The 17,842-nt window shown below is 47.0% G+C and overlaps 1 protein-coding gene across 1 annotated transcript in view; it reads left to right on the forward strand.

Moving 5' to 3' along the window:
• Positions 1-17,842, forward strand: part of LOC146862629 (uncharacterized) — a 123,191-nt gene that overhangs the window by 28,925 nt on the left and 76,424 nt on the right. The window contains exon 5 of the mRNA XM_085643102.1: positions 1,521-1,658. Within this exon, the coding sequence (XP_085499228.1) occupies positions 1,521-1,658 (138 nt within the window). The remainder of the gene's footprint in view (positions 1-1,520; positions 1,659-17,842) is intronic.

Below are 17,842 nucleotides of genomic sequence, written 5' to 3' on the forward strand. Positions count from 1 at the left end.
GGCAAATAATCCAGACATAGCAGTTTTGAAAGTGTTTAAGTCATGCAGTAAAGGGTCATTAACATCAACCAAAGGCATAGCCCAGCTAGCTGCCACTCCTCCCAAATATGAGATAATGAATGCTACCTTCGAGGTGTCTGAAGTAAAAATCTGAGGCTTACACAAAAAATGTAGTTGACATTGACTCATAAAAGTAGAGAAGCGACTACTATCCCCTGTGAAACGTTCAGGATTGGCCAAAGGAACGGGGCTGGGTGAAACCACAGTGACTTGGAGATTTTGATCGGGATTGGCTCCTGAAGATTGGGCAGGGTTATTAACATGAGGATTAAATTTAGATGGAGCGATAAGGGGTTTACTAACTTCTGAACGTGGATCCCTCCAACTAGTAAAACCTGTTTTGGTCCTATCTAGCTCTAACCTAAGGGCCTGATTCTCCTGTCTTAACTCATGCATTTCGCCTGCTAATCTACGAACCAATGCGGTTAATTGGGACGGGTCTAGAGCATCGGTTTCGTACTCCATAATGCAAGATCGGCGAAGGAACGGGTGTTGGAGGCTTCGCTTTCTGCTACAAAGTCACCCACCTGTACTCCGATTTGTTCCTTCGCTGAGCTGCTTGCTCCCAACTCCCTCTGAAGCCCACAGAGGAAACAAGATATTGGAACTTGTCACCCAGATGGACCCCCGAGGGGGAAGGGGGGAATTGGAGGAGAGAGAAAGAAGAAGACAAACACTGGATTCGCGTCTTGATCCTCTTCTGGGTATTCTTCAGGGACAGGGAGTGATTGGAATACTTGTTCTCTATACATGCGCCACTGAAAACTGCAACTGGTTCTTATTTTCTACACAACTTGAGGGAAGAATCTACTGGGAGGATAAGAGGTACATATAAGTCTTAACAACTTAACATCACCGTGAATGACAATTACTTCCAACACTAGATTCATGCGTTTACTGTTCTTTTGTCACATACCATTAGAAAGTTTCCAGAGATAAACTCTACTTCCGGCAGAAGGTCTTTTTCTAGGTGATTTCAACACTGCAGCGCTTTTTATACATTGAACCAAGCATTTTACATTACAACATTTCAACCATGTTAATGCTGTCTAATTTGTTTCACAATAAAAGGTTAAAACAAAAAGTGCGATTTTTAAAACGCGAATATTGTCTACACTGTTGCGCAAATATTGTCCACACTCTTGCGCAAATATTGTCCACACTCTTGCGCAAATATTGTCCACACTCTTGGGCAAATATTGTCCACACTGTTCTTGAAAAAAGTCTTTTCAATATGGGAACGATTGTTTAACCAATACTGTACTTTAAATCACAAGTTTGTTCAGTCTTAAACTCCTCATTAATTGAAAAGGCTCCTTCTGCTGTATAAAGCTGCCTTGGTCTTTAAAGCCTTGAATGTTCAAACAGAAAGGAAACTCTTACCTCGCGTTTAGAATTACCCGAGTGTTAGGAAGGTTGCTAGGCGCCGATTTGTTTATTGTTCCTTCTTCTGTCTCTAGGGAACCGGAGGCGAAGTGCTGAAGAATCGGAAGAAGATCCAGCCGGACCTTTTATTCTGAGCGCCCTCGAGGAATCAGGAAGTGTTGCTGCCCTGGAGTCGGATCAGAAGACTGGAGCTGCATTCAGGACGGAGTCAGGTGAGTTCTGCCAGCAGGAAGCGAAGCATCGGAAATAAGTGGGTGGGGGGTTTAAATACCTTTGGTGGGGATTATGCGAAAGGCTTAAAACGTGTCCTGGGTGTGCCTTCCTAATTTGCATACGCATGGAGCGCTTTTCAGTTTACACGTGCCAGGCATGTGTCTAGTGACTACAGTACAGCGAAAATAGTTAACACGTGCACAACATGTGTCTAGACTCGTGAAAAGAGCATAACTTGTTAATATGATCCAGAAAACAAACATTGATACCTGCAATTGAAATATGCTGCTAAAACAGGATTAGAGCAGCGTAATAAAGTACAGATTGCACAAGTTTAAGCAGTAATGCCAATCGCTGTTGTATACATGATAGTCAAAATTCTCTATGCATACCAACTTGACCAGGGATGCACTCAGGTTCAGGTTTTCGTAACACTGCTCAGGGAGACAGAATTTTTGTAATATAAAAAACAAAGCCTGCCAGTCAACAAGGTTGAATGATTTTTCTTCATCAAGCATGAAGTTCGCTGCCTTGACCTTGTTGACTGACAGGAAATCGATTGCTTGTGTTAAGAAGTAGGTGTTGGAGACCATAGATCTATGAGGTATAAAACCTGTCTGATCCTGATGGACCACCTGTTGTGCCCATGGAGCCAGCCTTGATGTCCAGATTTTCATAAATATTTATAATCTACCTTTAATAGATTAATGGGGAGGTATGCGCTAGGATCGCTCGGATCCTTATCTTTCTTAATAATGCAAACCACCACCGCTTCATTAAAGTTTTTAGATATAGGCTCACTATTTTTTTTTAGATTATAAAACTTAGTGAGAAAGGGCAAAAGCAGAGGCTCAAACGTCTCAAAAACTTCAACAGGGATGCCGTCATTACCTGCGGCTATTGCATTAACTATAGATTTTAATATATTACTAACTTCGGTTTGTGAGATAGGTTTATTGAGGGAGTCGCTCATGCTCTTTGAGAAAGAGGTTATTGTAGAGATTCAAAATGTTATGTGAGTGAAGCTAGGCTAATTTCCTGTGTTTTAAATAGTATTAAAATGTCACAGAACAACTTTTGCAATTTCGAGTTTACTACTATAACCGTATCCGGATCTGTGATCTGAGTGACTACATTTTGACTATTATGGATTTGTGTAGCCCAGGCTAAATATCATTCTATATTTTGACTTTCTTCATAGAGTTTTTGTTGATAAACCTTGCTACCCTTAATTACCAGTAGATTAAAAAATTGCCTCAGCTTGGCTTTAGCTGTCGCTAGATCTTGGAGAGAGCCTTCTTTAAGCTATCACTAGATTTTCCACCTGCTGACTGTAGCAAGCGTATCTCTAGGGAACTGAGTTTACTTGTCGCAGAAGTGTATGCTGTTAACTGGCCTCTGAAGAATGCTTTAAAAGCGTCCCACACAAAAAACACAGGGGCAGAATTCTCATTGATTTCAAAGAAGTCATCGAATCGAGGGCCATATTAATTCAAGAGATTAAACAATACACCTGTAAGCCTAATTTCTAAAATAAAAATCCATTGGCCTTGAACATCTCAACTAACTTTTAGTACTTCACCACAACAACTATTAGAAAATATAATAGCAACCCCCTGAACAGACATACTTGCGTAAGCAAAATAAGCCTTATTATACCCCTTGGGATGAACCAATGTATGTGTGTTTGGCTTAAAATGAGTTCCCTGAATGAACAGAACCTGGGGAGAAAAAGACAGCAGCAAAGTGAACATAGTGCTTACTTTTCTAGAATTCAACAATCCATTCGCATTATACCAAATTATTTTGATACTATCCATTTGTTATGAACATTATAGCTTTTCATAGCACCAAAGACACAGGAGCTTAAACAAATAAAACCCCCAAAATAAGTATGAAGAAATTCAACCGTCACACCCAACCCACCCTGCCCATCCACGTAGTAGGAGACCCCCTTACATCGCCCCAAGCGGGATCCCTAACTGAAAAGATTGCATGGAATTGCATCCTAGCCTGTCAAAATCTCCTCCCCCAACCACCCACCCTCATCCCCCATCACCACCCTTAAGAAGGCGCTGCCCCCAAAAGAAAAAAGAGAAGAAACAAAAGAAAGGGTTCGTTCCAATTCTAAATGCATTTTTAGTTTCTAATTGACCTTAGAAAATCCTGGGCTTCGGAAAGAACACTAAAGATCTTTAATTGTCCTTTCCAAAGAACCTTGAGATTTGTGAATTGAACTAAGGAGACCTGGGTGCCTATCAACCTACATAAATTCAAAAGCTAGTTGTTGAAAAGCCTTTCTCCACCAAGCTGAGGCCACAGAAAGATCAGAAAAAATCTTAAAGGAAACGCTTTGCAGGTCTGTGAACGCTTCCTGCTAAATTGCTCTTGAAAGAACTTGTTCCTTGATCCCGAAATCCGAAAAGTTGACCAAGATAGTTTGTGGATATTTAGCCCCTGGTGGCTGATGAAAAGGAACTCCATGTGCCCGCATAATTGTCAAATCCTCAGGTGCGGATGGTAAAGTATGATCTTTAATCAACATATTGATGAGCTGAGGAACTGACTTGTTTGACCCTGGGTTTTGCATCCTTCTGGAATTCCCGTAAAACTGAGATTGGAGTGTCATGCATGATTTTCCAGTGATACTAATTTCATATCCAATTCCATGATTTTTGCAAACCCAGGTGGAGAACGAGATTGAAGAAGCGCCAGTTTATCTTCAATATCTGAGATTCTTTGCTCAACTGCCTGTAGCTGTTTTTGAAGTGCCAATAAGGTTTCCTCCATCTTAGTAAATGTTTAATTTAATAACTCCGTATCGAAAGCTTGCTGTACCTTTAGCCGGCAAATCTCTGCCAAAATTGTATTGAGAACAGACTCAGGCAGAAACTCCTGCAGAGTGCTGGAATATTTGAGGCAGGATGCTTGCGAGGAAGCATCAGGCTCAAGAGTGGCAATCGCTTGAGAGCCGAAACTCTGTACTGTAGTGGGCCCAGAAGGAAGTTCATCTGAGATCAGGAGGACAGCTGAAGCTCTACAGTTTGGCCCCTCTCTCTCTCATGAGAGTCACCCCCCTCAGTTGTTACCGGCATTGATCCATCTGATGTCATATTGCCATAGGAGTTGCCAGGCGATGACCCAATTCTGGCCTCAGCATGGTCCTCTGCACAGACAGGCTTAAGTCCTAAATTTTGAAATAAGTTGTAACTTTTTGAGACGGCCGGCTCTCTTTATTTCTATCGTGCACCACGCTTGTCACCAGTAGAGCTGGAGCTGGAGAAGGAGTTAAGTTCTCTGAGCAGCTAGAAATTGATAAGGAGGCAAATGCTGCTTCTGCTTGAGTCTCTGCAATTCTTAACTTGTGCAGCAGTGAACCAGCAACTGCCCCCTTGCCCGCCTCTTCCAGAGTCTGGCCAGGATTAAAAGAGAAAACCAGAGCGCCTGCCGGAATCTCCATATGTTTATCTCGGCATCCGGCAACTCTGCTTTGAGAAGCTGTCTTTACGTTGTTTTGGAGGAACAAGAGGGACTGGAGAAGCAATTTGAGTGCAAAGTTGTTGCATGACAGTAGGGCGCATATCATATGCCGCAGAATAATTACAATAATGACAGGCAAGACCCCCTCTAGGCAAGAACCAGTCAGGAGCACATACCTTGATGGTCGCCTTGCTGCCTCCTTTTACAGAAAACAGCCACTGGTGCTCCTATCCAGTCCTGAATAATTGTAGGCAAAAAAACAAAACATCCTGATGGATGGCAGAGCAATCCGAGCTTCGCTGCCCGCACGACGACCGGAGTTGGTCAATCCTCTATGCAGCAACACGCAGGCAGGACCTCAGCAAAATCTAGGCGGCAGCTCCCGAGGATCATTTTGCCGTGCCACTGGCTCCTTCAGCTTTGGATCCATTAACACGCAAGGAGAACCTCAGCAAAACCTAGGTGGCAGCTTCCGAGGCTCTTTTAGCCGTATCGCCAGCTCTTTCAGCTTTCTGGCTCCATCACCGCTGGAGCGTGTGGAGACAAACGCCAGTGACTGACGGATAAAGAGGTTGGGGCCAGGGGAAGCCAATCCAGCAGACTTCAGCAGCAGGACATGGGGCAGCCGCTGCCAACCATGGTCTCAATTTTCATGGTTTTTGACGCATTCCCAGATTTACCAAAACTGGTAAACCTGGGAATATGCCAAAAAGATGCGCCACCCTAGGTGAGGTGTTACAAGGAGAAATATGTTTTTCTGCTCGTTCTTTTCCTCTTTCTATGTGTGCTGCATTCTTCAGCACACATAGAAAAAACAACTCTATAGATTATTTTTGTGCAGGAAGGTGGCCTTTCTGCACAAAACAATCCTACCTACAACACAGGCACCCTTGCACAATGGTGAGAGGTTCCCTGCGTTGCTGTAGGCTGGCAAAACGGCACCAGCGCAGGGGAAAAGGACCGGAATGCACCAATCTGGGTAAATACGCTACATTCCTGCCCTATCCCTGTAACTCATGGCAGAACAGCAAGGTAACTTGCCGTGCTGCCCTGCACCAAAATTCCCATAAATATGCCCCTTAGTGTTTTATAAAGCTGGCAAATAAAGTAAACAAATAATACTATTTGTGCTACCAAGCATACTAGTCCGAGGGGTGACTCAGTGGTCCAGGAATATGCTTATCTTGGCAACAGAGTGTTGTGGCAATGATATCCCTTTACCCTCTGTTACTAATCTATCACCACTCGAGGTATCCATCAAGGTCTGTGGAGAAGCAGTAGTACATTGCCCAAAAATCCCACATTTTGTCATACTTGGCAATCATCTAGAAATTCATCATTATGCACCCTGCATGCATCAATATACTTAAGGCTATTGAATGGATCATTCCCTTATTTGGAGGATTTCTAAAGACCTTGAGGTATCAGAAAAAATCTGCATTTCAGCACCAACGGAGGCACACTTTTAAAGCGAAACTACATCTTCTTCACACACTGGAGATGCTATGCAGACCATGCATAAGCTGCATGTGCTCCCTAATAACTTATCTGTGTATCTAAAAAGAAGGATAGTGCAGAAAAGAAACACTTAGAAAGTCACATTAGGATACAAGTTTTTAATGAGTGCAACTCATGTTGACACTGTGCATCACATTTCAAGAATGTGATGAGGTGAATATAGGTACCAGTTACCAAAACTAGTGCAGCAGCTCCAATGCCTTTACATGTTTAAAGACTCATGTTTCTTTGAGTGTTAGTTACATATTTAACAAAACTGCTGTTTAACTGTTTAAAGACATGGAACCATAACGATACAAGCACAAACAATAAAGAAAACAAGCAGTTATGAATGGTACAATGCACTTAATCAAACACTTTGTGATTTTATTGCTATCCTGAGTTAGTGACCAACCCATTATCATACCTGTCAGTTTTACCTACTTCACAAACTGCCATTCAAATGGCAGCAGGCTGCAGTAACAGGATGCAGATTCCATCTCTATGTCTTCATCGTCATATCTCTCAACTGCTGCTGTCAGGTGCAGATGATGAATCACAATTTAGCATCTTTTGAGTGGCTGTGGAAAATTCCAGAATGGGCATGGACCTTGTGTGAATCATAGCTCAAAAGTGCGATAGTAAGAAGTTGGACATTCACCAAAGGACTTAACATAAAGCAGAATGTGGTTTCATCATTTTGAACATTGATAACTATGATGTAATTATTCCAGCTCTTTGTACATTGTTTAGGCTGAGGCCCTGATTTATTGGTTGGGGCTCAATCCACCCAATTGTCTGTGTAGTCACAGGAACAACTTTAGGAACCAAAAGTCCCCCACGCTTAGAGTTAGTTTCTGTTTCAGCAGGGCTGTTGCCCCACACACAACTATCATTTACATGGCAGGAATCATATTGGGGGAAAGTGTCTATGACTGCTATTCCTCCATGTCTCTGCGACATGGTGGAATTGTTAGCACAAATGTGGACAGTTGATTGACATGCGCCGAATGGTGGGAGCATAGCTAAAGCATCCACATTACTAATGTCTCTGATTTGTTGGGAGTTTTCTTGCAGCACATCAGGGTATAAACCAGCCTCATGGGCAAAACTGCAATTGTTTACATAATGGTGTTGCACAGATGTGCTGCTACTGGACATTATTAAACAGCAATCCAAAACTGGTTAAGACTCTGGACAGAGGAGACACAGCTGCCCTTATCCTCCTGGACCTCTCCACTGCATTTGACAAGTTCTTCCATCCCATCCATTCCTCATCCAATGCCACACAGCATCAGAATCCAAGGACACATACTTAGATGGAACGGTTCCTTCCTGACTGGAAGGAGCCAGACAGTTAGCCTAGCACTGTACACCTCAAAAGCCAGAAACCTCATCTGCTGATTTCTGCAAGTATCCTTACTGAGCCTGGCCCCTTAAATGCATTCATGATCCCGATAGCCAGCAACATCAGCTCTCACGACATCACTGTACTCTCCTACACCAACAACACACAGCACATTATCTCCTTCAGGGACAAGACATTAGACACTAAGTATCCAATCAAGTTCAATGACTGCATGATTTAACTTACCCACTGAAGACCAGCTTTCTGAATGTGAACTCTGACAAGACCAACATGGTGATCTTCAGGAACAGCAGTTCACAGTGGGATTCCACCTTATGGGCTAACAGAGCTAGGAACAACACCCACTCCCACCACCCACACAAAGATCCTCCTGATCATCATCAACAGCAAATTCGACATGACTGCCCAAGTCAAGCGCTCTCTCTCCTTTAGCACCTGAACACCCTGAAGTTGCTGAGGAAGATTTTCTAATGGCACTCCATAAGCACCCACAAAGCAATCACACTTATTGCAAGCAAGCTGGCCTCTGGGAACATTCTCTATGCCGGGATCAACAAAAAACTCACCATAAGGCTACAGACCATTTAGAACTTGGCAGCCACATGCAGCACTTGCATCACATCAACTCTAAAGGAGCTCCACTGCCTCCCCATAAACAAACAAGCCCAATTCAAACTCCTCACCCACACTACACTGGCCAAGAATGTCTCAACCATCACATCTGCTTTCCCAAACATTTCTGACACCTCCACTCATCTAAAATCCAACTTGCACACATACCACGCAAACGGCAAACCAGATCCATCAGTTGAACCTTCTCCTACATCGCTCCTAAAGCATGGAATGACCTGCCAGTACACATATAAGAGCAGCAAGGAGCCAAATACCTGGCTTTTCAAGTAGTCTTAATAGGCCATAGTTTTGGTTAGACTACCACCTGCTCCCATGCCAGGATACCCTCCCGTGTGGCAGTGCTCTCTAAAAATCTGCATAACATAAAAAAATAGTTCCTTATGAATAAAAGAGGAGAGAGTCAGACAGCCAATTGGGCTGTGGAAAAATGTGAAGTGTCTCTGTTGGACCTGGCCCTTTTTGAAGGGTCATCCCTAAACTTTTTGCCTTCCTCCTGTATTTTTTCTGACCTGGTGTTGGCTGATTTATGACTCTGGGCACCTTACCACTGCTGACCAGTGCTAAGGTGCATATGCTCTCCCTATGGTAAAATGTATACATTGATTGGTGTCCATGATTGGCTTATTTGGTTTACTGTCAGCCCCTAGTAGAGTGCACCAGGAGTGCCAGGGCTTGTAAATACAAATGCCGCTAGTGGGCTTGCAGCACTGGTTGTGCCACCCACAGAAGCGGCCTAGTAAAATGTGTCTAGGATCTGCCACTGCAGAACCTGCGCGCAGTCTGGTACTGTCGCGCTGACTGCGCAAGTGCCCCCACTTGCCAGTCCCTAAACCTTCCCTTAACTACATATTAGTCACCCCTCTGGTAGGCCCAAGGGCAGGGTGCATTGTAGGCATAAGGTAGGACATGCCCTGATGTGTGTGGCATGTCTTAATAGTGAATTACAGCCATTTTCGTTTTTCACTATTGAAGGCTACCTGCTCTCCATAGGCCAGAATGGGCTGCTGGAGTCACTACACGCTGTGACCCCAGTGGACTCATAGAGCATGGTAGAAAGTCATGTTTAGTATGCCTGGACTCAGAATAATAAAATACTTCTTTTAGTAAAGTTTATTTTAATATCCTGTGTTTGTAAATACTACTTTTAGAAAGTTAGTATTTACTGATCTGGCCATTCAGTCCGCCTCTGCGCTGTGTGTGTGTGTGTTCTGCCTAGCAACAGTAAGGAGCAGGGTTGGGGAATCCCCAGAGACAGGTTGGCTGCCAGGTGGTGGGTAGAGAGATTACACCAGGATGGGTGGGAGGAGTCCACCCTTGACTCTGAATAGACCTGTGCTCTGACAGCACAAAGCCGGCTCCGCCCCCTGTGGAGCGGCTGATGTCTCTGCCCTGCTGCTGAAAGGAAAAGAGCAGAGTCACCACAACAAAGTGCTCCAAAAACTGGACTGAGCCAGGCCCAGGCCCCCTGGCGCTAAAGAACAAAAGAATTGGTGTATAAAAGTAGGAGCCTGGCTCCTAAGAAAGCAGATCCTGTTTGCGCCAAGAAGAAACTCTGCCTGAAGGAGAAGGACCTGGAGAAGCTGAAGGAGGAATACTGTCTCTCTGCCTGAGAGACTGGCCTGCAGTGGGTGCCTGTCTGCTGGAAGGAGAAAGGAAGCCTGAAGAAAAAGACTTTAATTCAACTTGTGCCTTTGCAAACAATCTCCAAGGGCTTGCGTGTGAACTTGCCCCCTGACCTGCGCCCCAGGAACAGTGGGCGCTACCCCCCCTTAAGGAGAAGAGACTGCCGTGGGTGAATCTACACCACTGACTCTGGAGAGACCTTGTGTCCTGGTCTCCCACAAACAACGCGATCATCTGCCACCGGAGTGCCTGTAAACACCGTGAGGGCCCACCAGCCTAAACAACGTGAGCAACTACCCCCGTGAGCCGTCGCTCGCAAAGTGAGGAGGAGACCCCCTGTCTGAACATCGAGCTTTGCAACCCCCGGGCCGCAGAAATCACCGTGAGGACGTGGGCACTGCTCGCCCCAACCAGACGAAGCCGACAGCGCACTGCGCTGTGATTTTGCCCCCAGGCTGCCCCCTCGGCTCCTGCCCCTGTTTGTGCGTGTGGAGCCACGGAAGAGTGTCCCCACGAAGCATCGCGGTCCACGGAGGAGCCGGGACCCAGACGCGAAGTGGGACACTCGTGCACCGCTCTACAGTCCGCCACGAACATCCCCTGCCAAGCTCTGAAAGGTATTGTGCCAGCGCGTGAAAAGTACGGCCCGTACTTGCCTTCGTACGGACCGTACCGATCGTCACAGTGTTGAGGTCCAACTGTTAGTTTGAAGCGTACTGCCTTTACAGCTGACTTGGTTCGCACCGTACATTTGCCCCGTACTGCCTTTACATCTGCCTTGGTTCGCACCGTACATTTGCCCCGTACTGCCTTTACATCTGACTTGGTTCGCCCTGTACTGAGAAATCAGCCGAGTTCGCACCGTACCCGGTGCTTCCATTTATGTACGGAGCGTCCCTGGCAGTCCAAACCGTACCGCATTGAAAATCATTGCCGGTGCTCACGCGAGAAGCGTGAGACTCGGCAAGCGTACTCGGGCTCACGCGAGAAGCGTGAGAAACGGCAAGGCCCTTTAAAAACCTTGCCCAGAGCATAGCAAAGGCGCTACGAAGTGCCCAGAAACCCTAAGAAGCTGATTTTTATTATAACTGTGCCATTTTTACAAACTGTGGACTGCCCTTAAAGCATTTTGAGAGTAACTGGATTATTTTACCAAGAGAACTGTATTTATGCAACCTTCCTGAAAGGAAACCTTTTATATAAAGACCTATATTTTTGATAAATACAGCCTTGTGTCTTTGTGTGGTGGGGAGGTGATTATTGTGTGGGACAACTTGAACGCTTAACCTACATGCCCTCTGGAAATTTTGCCTGACTGCTCGCGCCACGTTACCTAGAGGGTGAGCAGGGGTTATTTTTAAAGAGGTGATCCTTTGCCCTGACTTAGATGAAAAGGGTCCCTGCTTGTCGCAAGTGCATACCTGCGCCAACCAGAGACCCCGGATTCTAACATTGGTGGCAGCGGTGCGGATTTACGGATTTGCGTTCTTGGTGTCTGCGCAGTGATTACTAGCCATTGCACATGATGACAGTCCAGTAGCTTGAGCCACAGAACTTTTTATTTTTCGCTTGCCAAGAGAAGAAGATCCCTTGTGTTTGGAGTCATGCCGGGCCCAAACAGCATAGAGAAAACCGCGCTGAAAGCCTGGATTGAATCAAGGGGTGCAACGGAGAAAGTTACACCATTGAAACCAGCGGGAAGCGTTCGCAGTTTTGGCAGAGACCTGTCACCAGAGGAGCTGGCAGACAGACAGGCCGCCAGGGATCATGAATTGAAGTTGGCAGAGCTGGAAGTAAATGCCCAATTGGAGCTAGAAAGCAAGAAGCTGGCTCTGGAAGAAAAGAAAATGCAAATGGAGCATGACTTCCTAATGAAGAAATATGATATGGAGCTCGAGAGGCTTGAGGCCATGAGTGTCTCAGCCCAGCGACAAGAAAGGTGCGTAGCTCAGAGATTGAGCTTTTCTGAGTGGGAGGAGGAATCCAGCTCAGATGGTGGCAGCAGTATTGAATTCTCTAGTGCTGAAAGAGTAGTACGCACACCCAGAGATGTGGCGCCTGACTTGAAGGAGGGGGTTAACACACACCAGGAGGTTCAAGGGCATGAGGTAGCTCCAGTAGTGCGCAGTATCCCTGAAGGGAATAGGGTAACTGGCGCAGGGGTTCATAGTCCTAGTGGCGGGAGGGACACTCTACTGGCTCTAGATGAGAGGCGCAGGGAGAGGGGTTCCCCCAACATTGAAGTCCTGGTAGGTGAGTGTGAAGACCGCCCAGAAGAGTGTGGGTTGTGTGACAGAGACAGTCAGATACTGTCTTGCCAGTCTCAGCAGAGTGGTGTGGAGTACGTGTGTGAGGCACTGGATGGTAAGGTGAAGGCTAGTTTGGTTAACCCTGCTAGGGGGCTGTGTGATCCAATTGTGGGAGAGCATATTGTAAGTCCCTGTTTTCCAGAGCTATGCCATCACCTGTTGAAGAGTGAGTTCTCTGACCGCGGGGAGCTCACATTGGAGGCAGACCTTTTGGTGGACTCCAGAGGGTCTGGAGAGGCATTGGGGAGTGACCCCGTGGGGAGTGGCTCAGGTATCTTCCAACCCAGAGTGGTGGAAGTGGTGCAGAGTAGCCCAGCTAGGTCCCATGGTAGTGGGAGGGGTGTAGGGGCTCACGTCCTGTCTCAGTGGAGAAGGAGTGAGTGTGGGGCTGCGTGCCCCCAGCTGCCCGAAACCCAGTCTCAGAGCCTGGATGGTTCTTTAAGAGAACACCAGGCGGGGAGCCTAGGCTGTCCTGATGGGCCGCCCGTTGAGGGGGATCCCCTAGTGTCTAGTGGACGGGGAGGGTCTGTAAGCAGGCCTCCCTCGGTTCTGGTGTCTGGCAGTACCGCTCCAGTTGGGAGGGTGCAGAAGTCCAGAGTGAGGGGTGAGAGGGGGAACGAGTCCCCAGTGGAAAAACCAGTGGGTCAGGGGCCAGCTAGAAGGGCTGCGTCACCAGTGAATGACCATGGTGACACCACTTCTGTCCTGGGGGATCTTCAGGCACTGTCAGATGGACAGGGGTCGGGAGATCAGCGCCAGGCAGACTGTCACACGACACATGAGTTATGTGTCACCCTCAGGGGGGGCATGTGTGCTCCCCGGGAAGTCCTGGTGCGCCAGGCGAGCGTTCAACCGCATAGGTTGGACCCAGGGTTGGGAAGCCAGGTTCAGGTGTTGTCTGACCTGGAGGGTGGGACCAATGTAATCAGTGTCCTGACCCATGTTGCTTCTAGGGGTACCACGCCAGTTGGGAGTGGGCAGTACTCTGGAAGGGGGTGCAGAGGGAGGGAGTCCTCGCCTCTGACCCCGGCTCAACTGAAGGGTTTAGACCCTAGGTTGAAGGGACAGGTTCAGGGTGTCCATCCTGACCTGGGCACCCAGTTGCAGGATAGAACCCCTGAACTGGTGGGCGAATTGCGCAGGACACCTGCCACAGGTGCCGTGGCAATTCTGGAAGGGTGTGCCACTCCAGGTGGGAGGGTACAGAGCCCCAAGGAGGAGGACCGGGTGTGGGAGAGGCCACCCCAGTCTTTGGTCCAGCCGCTGGGTACAGTCCCGGGGCTGGTGGGTCAGTGCCAGGATGTCATACCTGACCTGACAAGGGGGAGAATGGACAAAGGGTTCCAAGCACCTGGGGCTACTGCCCCCCGCTCCCTGGCGCCACAGAGGATTGAGAGCCCTGAGAGGCATACGGCCTGGGTCTCATCCCTGACTACTGTCAGTGGCCACTGTAGCATTTTGCTGTCTCTCTGGTGGGACACACCTGTGGGCCAGTTAAGGTTAGGTGCTGCACAGGTGGTGTCCACAGGCAAGGAGAAGGGTTCCCCATGGATTGGCTTGGTGGGCCCTGAGAGTATGGACAGAGGGAGTCCGATAGGTTCAGATTGGCGTAGAAATGGAGTCTGCCCCTGCAGTTGCGGGCCAGGTCCTTGTTCTATCGCCCCAAGCAGGGAAGACCATCACGGTGGTGATTGGCCTACCCTGCGTTTTGGCTGGAAGGGGGTTGTGTTGGACCTGGCCCTTTTTGAAGGGTCATCCCTAAACTTTTTGCCTTCCTCCTGTATTTTTTCTGACCTGGTGTTGGCTGATTTATGACTCTGGGCACCTTACCACTGCTGACCAGTGCTAAGGTGCATATGCTCTCCCTATGGTAAAATGTATACATTGATTGGTGTCCATGATTGGCTTATTTGGTTTACTGTCAGCCCCTAGTAGAGTGCACCAGGAGTGCCAGGGCTTGTAAATACAAGTGGGTTTGAGTGTGCCGAGAAAGAGTGAAGGTACTCCTGTGTGGATCTAGAAGTGCCCTCACACACCCTAACAGGTGTATAGCATCATCATTGGGCTGGTGCTCCTCGTGGGGGTGGCGCTGCAGTCCCTCACGGGCCCGTTTGACGGGGCTCTTTGTCGGAGATCTTTAAGGAGTTTGCCGCATTTGTGCATGGGGGTGTGTGGGACTAAGTGGTAGTGGTGATGGTGAGTGATGTCTAAAAAGAGCCCAAGGACACTTGCAATTTATTAAGGATGTCCTAGGGGTCTGGTTTAAAATATATCACGGGGATGGAGAAGCAACATCAGTTGCCTGTGTGAGAGGGGAAAATGAAACAAATATAATCCCTCTTCTCTCACCCGTGTGGTGAATCGTGTAAGTGTGTCAAGGGGTCGACATGTTTCGCGCCATAAGTAGTCCCTAATGGATCTGGGAGCGCTTCATCGGGACCAAGAGAGTAAGGTATATCAAATGGAAATCGGGAAAGAAACACCCTATAAACCCATGAGTCCTAAATATAGGAGATACTGTAGAGTAGATAAATAAGGGACACGTCGTCTTTGCGTGTCCCTGGTTGCGGCCTATAGAGGAGACAAAAAATACATAGGGGGTGGGGTGGGGGGGGAAAAAAGGAACAGGAACACAATACAAGGCCGTTAATAACAGTCTCAAGTAGTGTGGATAAATAATCTGTGCATGCTGATTGTGGCACAAAGTACCCCTGTGGGGAACTTAACTGGACATATGCATACATGTGGATGGGGGGGGGAGCAAGAATGTCCCTGGCATGCGTTAGACTCAGATATGTGGACTATGTCGAGTGCTGAGCTAGGCGATAAAAATGCTCATTAAAGACAAAACACCGCGGGTCAATGGTGTAGATAATGTGCATACGGAAAGGGTGTCCATATATCGTTAATCATGAATAGTGGAGATTGGTGATACGCTGTGCTCCTTCCTAGTAAAGAGGACTACGGTGGTGAGTACAGTGTAGGCATGGTCGTACAAGAAAAGCACACCGTAAAAAAGTTCCACAATTCCTACCCTCCCTCTTTCCAGGATAGACCTCGTCAGCTTCGCCGAAAACCAGAGAAGGCAGCTGCGAACAAAAACGGCAAGGCTGTGACATATAAGCCGATAGGGATGGAACCGGCTAGAAAACAGGACAGTGTGCCGGTACTAATACGATATGACACATGTCATAATGACAGGGTGGAAAGCACTTACTTCGTACTCTTCTTCTGTGCTCCGGATCACCTACCCGGTAGCTTCGGCTGCTGGACGGCAACTAGGGGCGGCAGTATCCATTATATGCAAGCCCTTCGGGATAGGTGCAGGGGAGTGAAATGACGTGACACGTGGTAGAGCGTGATGACGAAATAATCGTCAGGGGTTTTGTGGCGGCCATGTTGGAACGGGATCCAAATACGGGAATCCCAATGATACCGGGATGGCAATCAGAGTTGCGCGAAATTGTGGAACATGAAGTATCATGGCCCAAAGCATGTAATTAAACGGGACAACGGAGAGGGAGTGGGACAATGTAAACTGACCCTTAGTGTGTTAAGGATGCATATCCAGTGCATGTATTTGGGAACTGGTGATAGTCTATAGACACAGAGATCAGAGTGTCGACTAGAGACATGTGGGCGAATCCCTGCTGACAGAGATGTGGGGGTCCAGTCTCAGTAGTGGTGTAATGCGCAGTAAGAAGAGACGGAGTAGGACCACTATGCGGGAGGGAAACATTATCTGTTATATATATTGTCTGGTTTTTTATTGTCTCAGGGAACATGAAGCCATATTGTGTCATGTGTGCAGTGAATAGGGCAGATGTTATATGATGCTCCCACTGGGTGGTTTTATCTAGTCAGATCAGCCCAGGGTATATTATCGTTGAGACCACCACTGTCACTTTTAAGTCTGAAGACCCATCGTTGTTCACGCTCAAACAAAGTGGTTATGGACCATTGAGGGTTGGATTCTATAATGGTCCACTTCAAGCTGTCTGGGGGGTGACTTTTCTCCAGGAAATGAGTCTGTAATCTCGTTGCTGAGCGTTTGCAACGGATAGTGCTTTTATGTTCTCCTATGCGTATCTTTATTGGTCGCGCTGTCATTCCTATGTAATATGAACCACAGGGACACGTAATCAAGTATACACAGTTCTTGGTGTTGCAATTAGTGTGGCGTTTTTGATGCCATGGTCTCGAAAGTCCAAGATCAAGTTCTTTGGTCGCCGTCGTTTGAGGACAGACTGTGCATGTACCGCATGGGTAGTGGCCCATCACGGGGGGTAGCGTCCAAAGGGTTGGTTGTGGGTTGGTTTTATTTTTTGGACGTGTATGTACCAATATATCCCTCAGATTCTCAGTCCTTTTGAATGCGAACAGGGGTGTCGGTCCTGGTGATACATTGCCTGTTTCTAATATCCTCCAGTGCTTCTTGACAATTTTTTGAATTTTGTTGGAATAGGAGGTGAATGATGTCACACAGGTTAGTGTATCAGTTTCCTTCTTCTCTTTTACTTCAAGTAGAGCTCCTCTGTGGTTGTTTCTTGCTCTCTTGTGTGCCTGTCTTATGATGTTATGACGTTCACTGGCAGGAACCAGAGCAGATGGTCCTGCGGAGCAAGACAACGAGACCCTAGTGGTCAATTTGTCATCAAGACCTCTTACCACAGGAGAGACCAAACTTCTAGAGAGAGGCCTTGGATTTGTCCCGACACCGAAGATAGATGACTTAAAATTACACCAAGAATTGCATCAATTCTTCCGGAAGGTACGACTAAGAGCTTTCTTCCATGATAGACCTGCTAATCCACCGGAAGGCAGTGGACTCAAGAACAGATCACGATTTACTCCGACTGCAGCAATGACTCTCAATGAGATCCTGACATTCGAGCAGGACATCCTCAAAGATGTTGACAAAATCACAACTAACCGTCCCTTTGACAATCTCTCTAAGGAAGAAAGATCTATGCTAAAAGACCTGGCGGAAGATGACTCCATCATTATTAAACCGGCCGATAAAGGCGGAGCAATTGTCATACAAGACAGAGACACATATGATGAAGAATGTTTACGACAATTATCCAAAGTAAGATACTACGAACCAACCGAAGAAGACCCTACTTCACGACTTGCTACAGCTATACGCTGTCTAACGTATGAAGCTGAAACAGAAGGTTGGATAATGAAGGACGAAGCCATGTTCCTCAGAAATGATGACCCTCGGATGCCATATTTTTACTGCTTACCTAAAATTCACAAGGGCATTAAC

The sequence above is a fragment of the Triturus cristatus genome, chromosome 2_2 (assembly GCF_964204655.1).
Source record: "Triturus cristatus chromosome 2_2, aTriCri1.1, whole genome shotgun sequence".
In the NCBI taxonomy this organism is placed as follows: domain Eukaryota; kingdom Metazoa; phylum Chordata; class Amphibia; order Caudata; family Salamandridae; genus Triturus; species Triturus cristatus.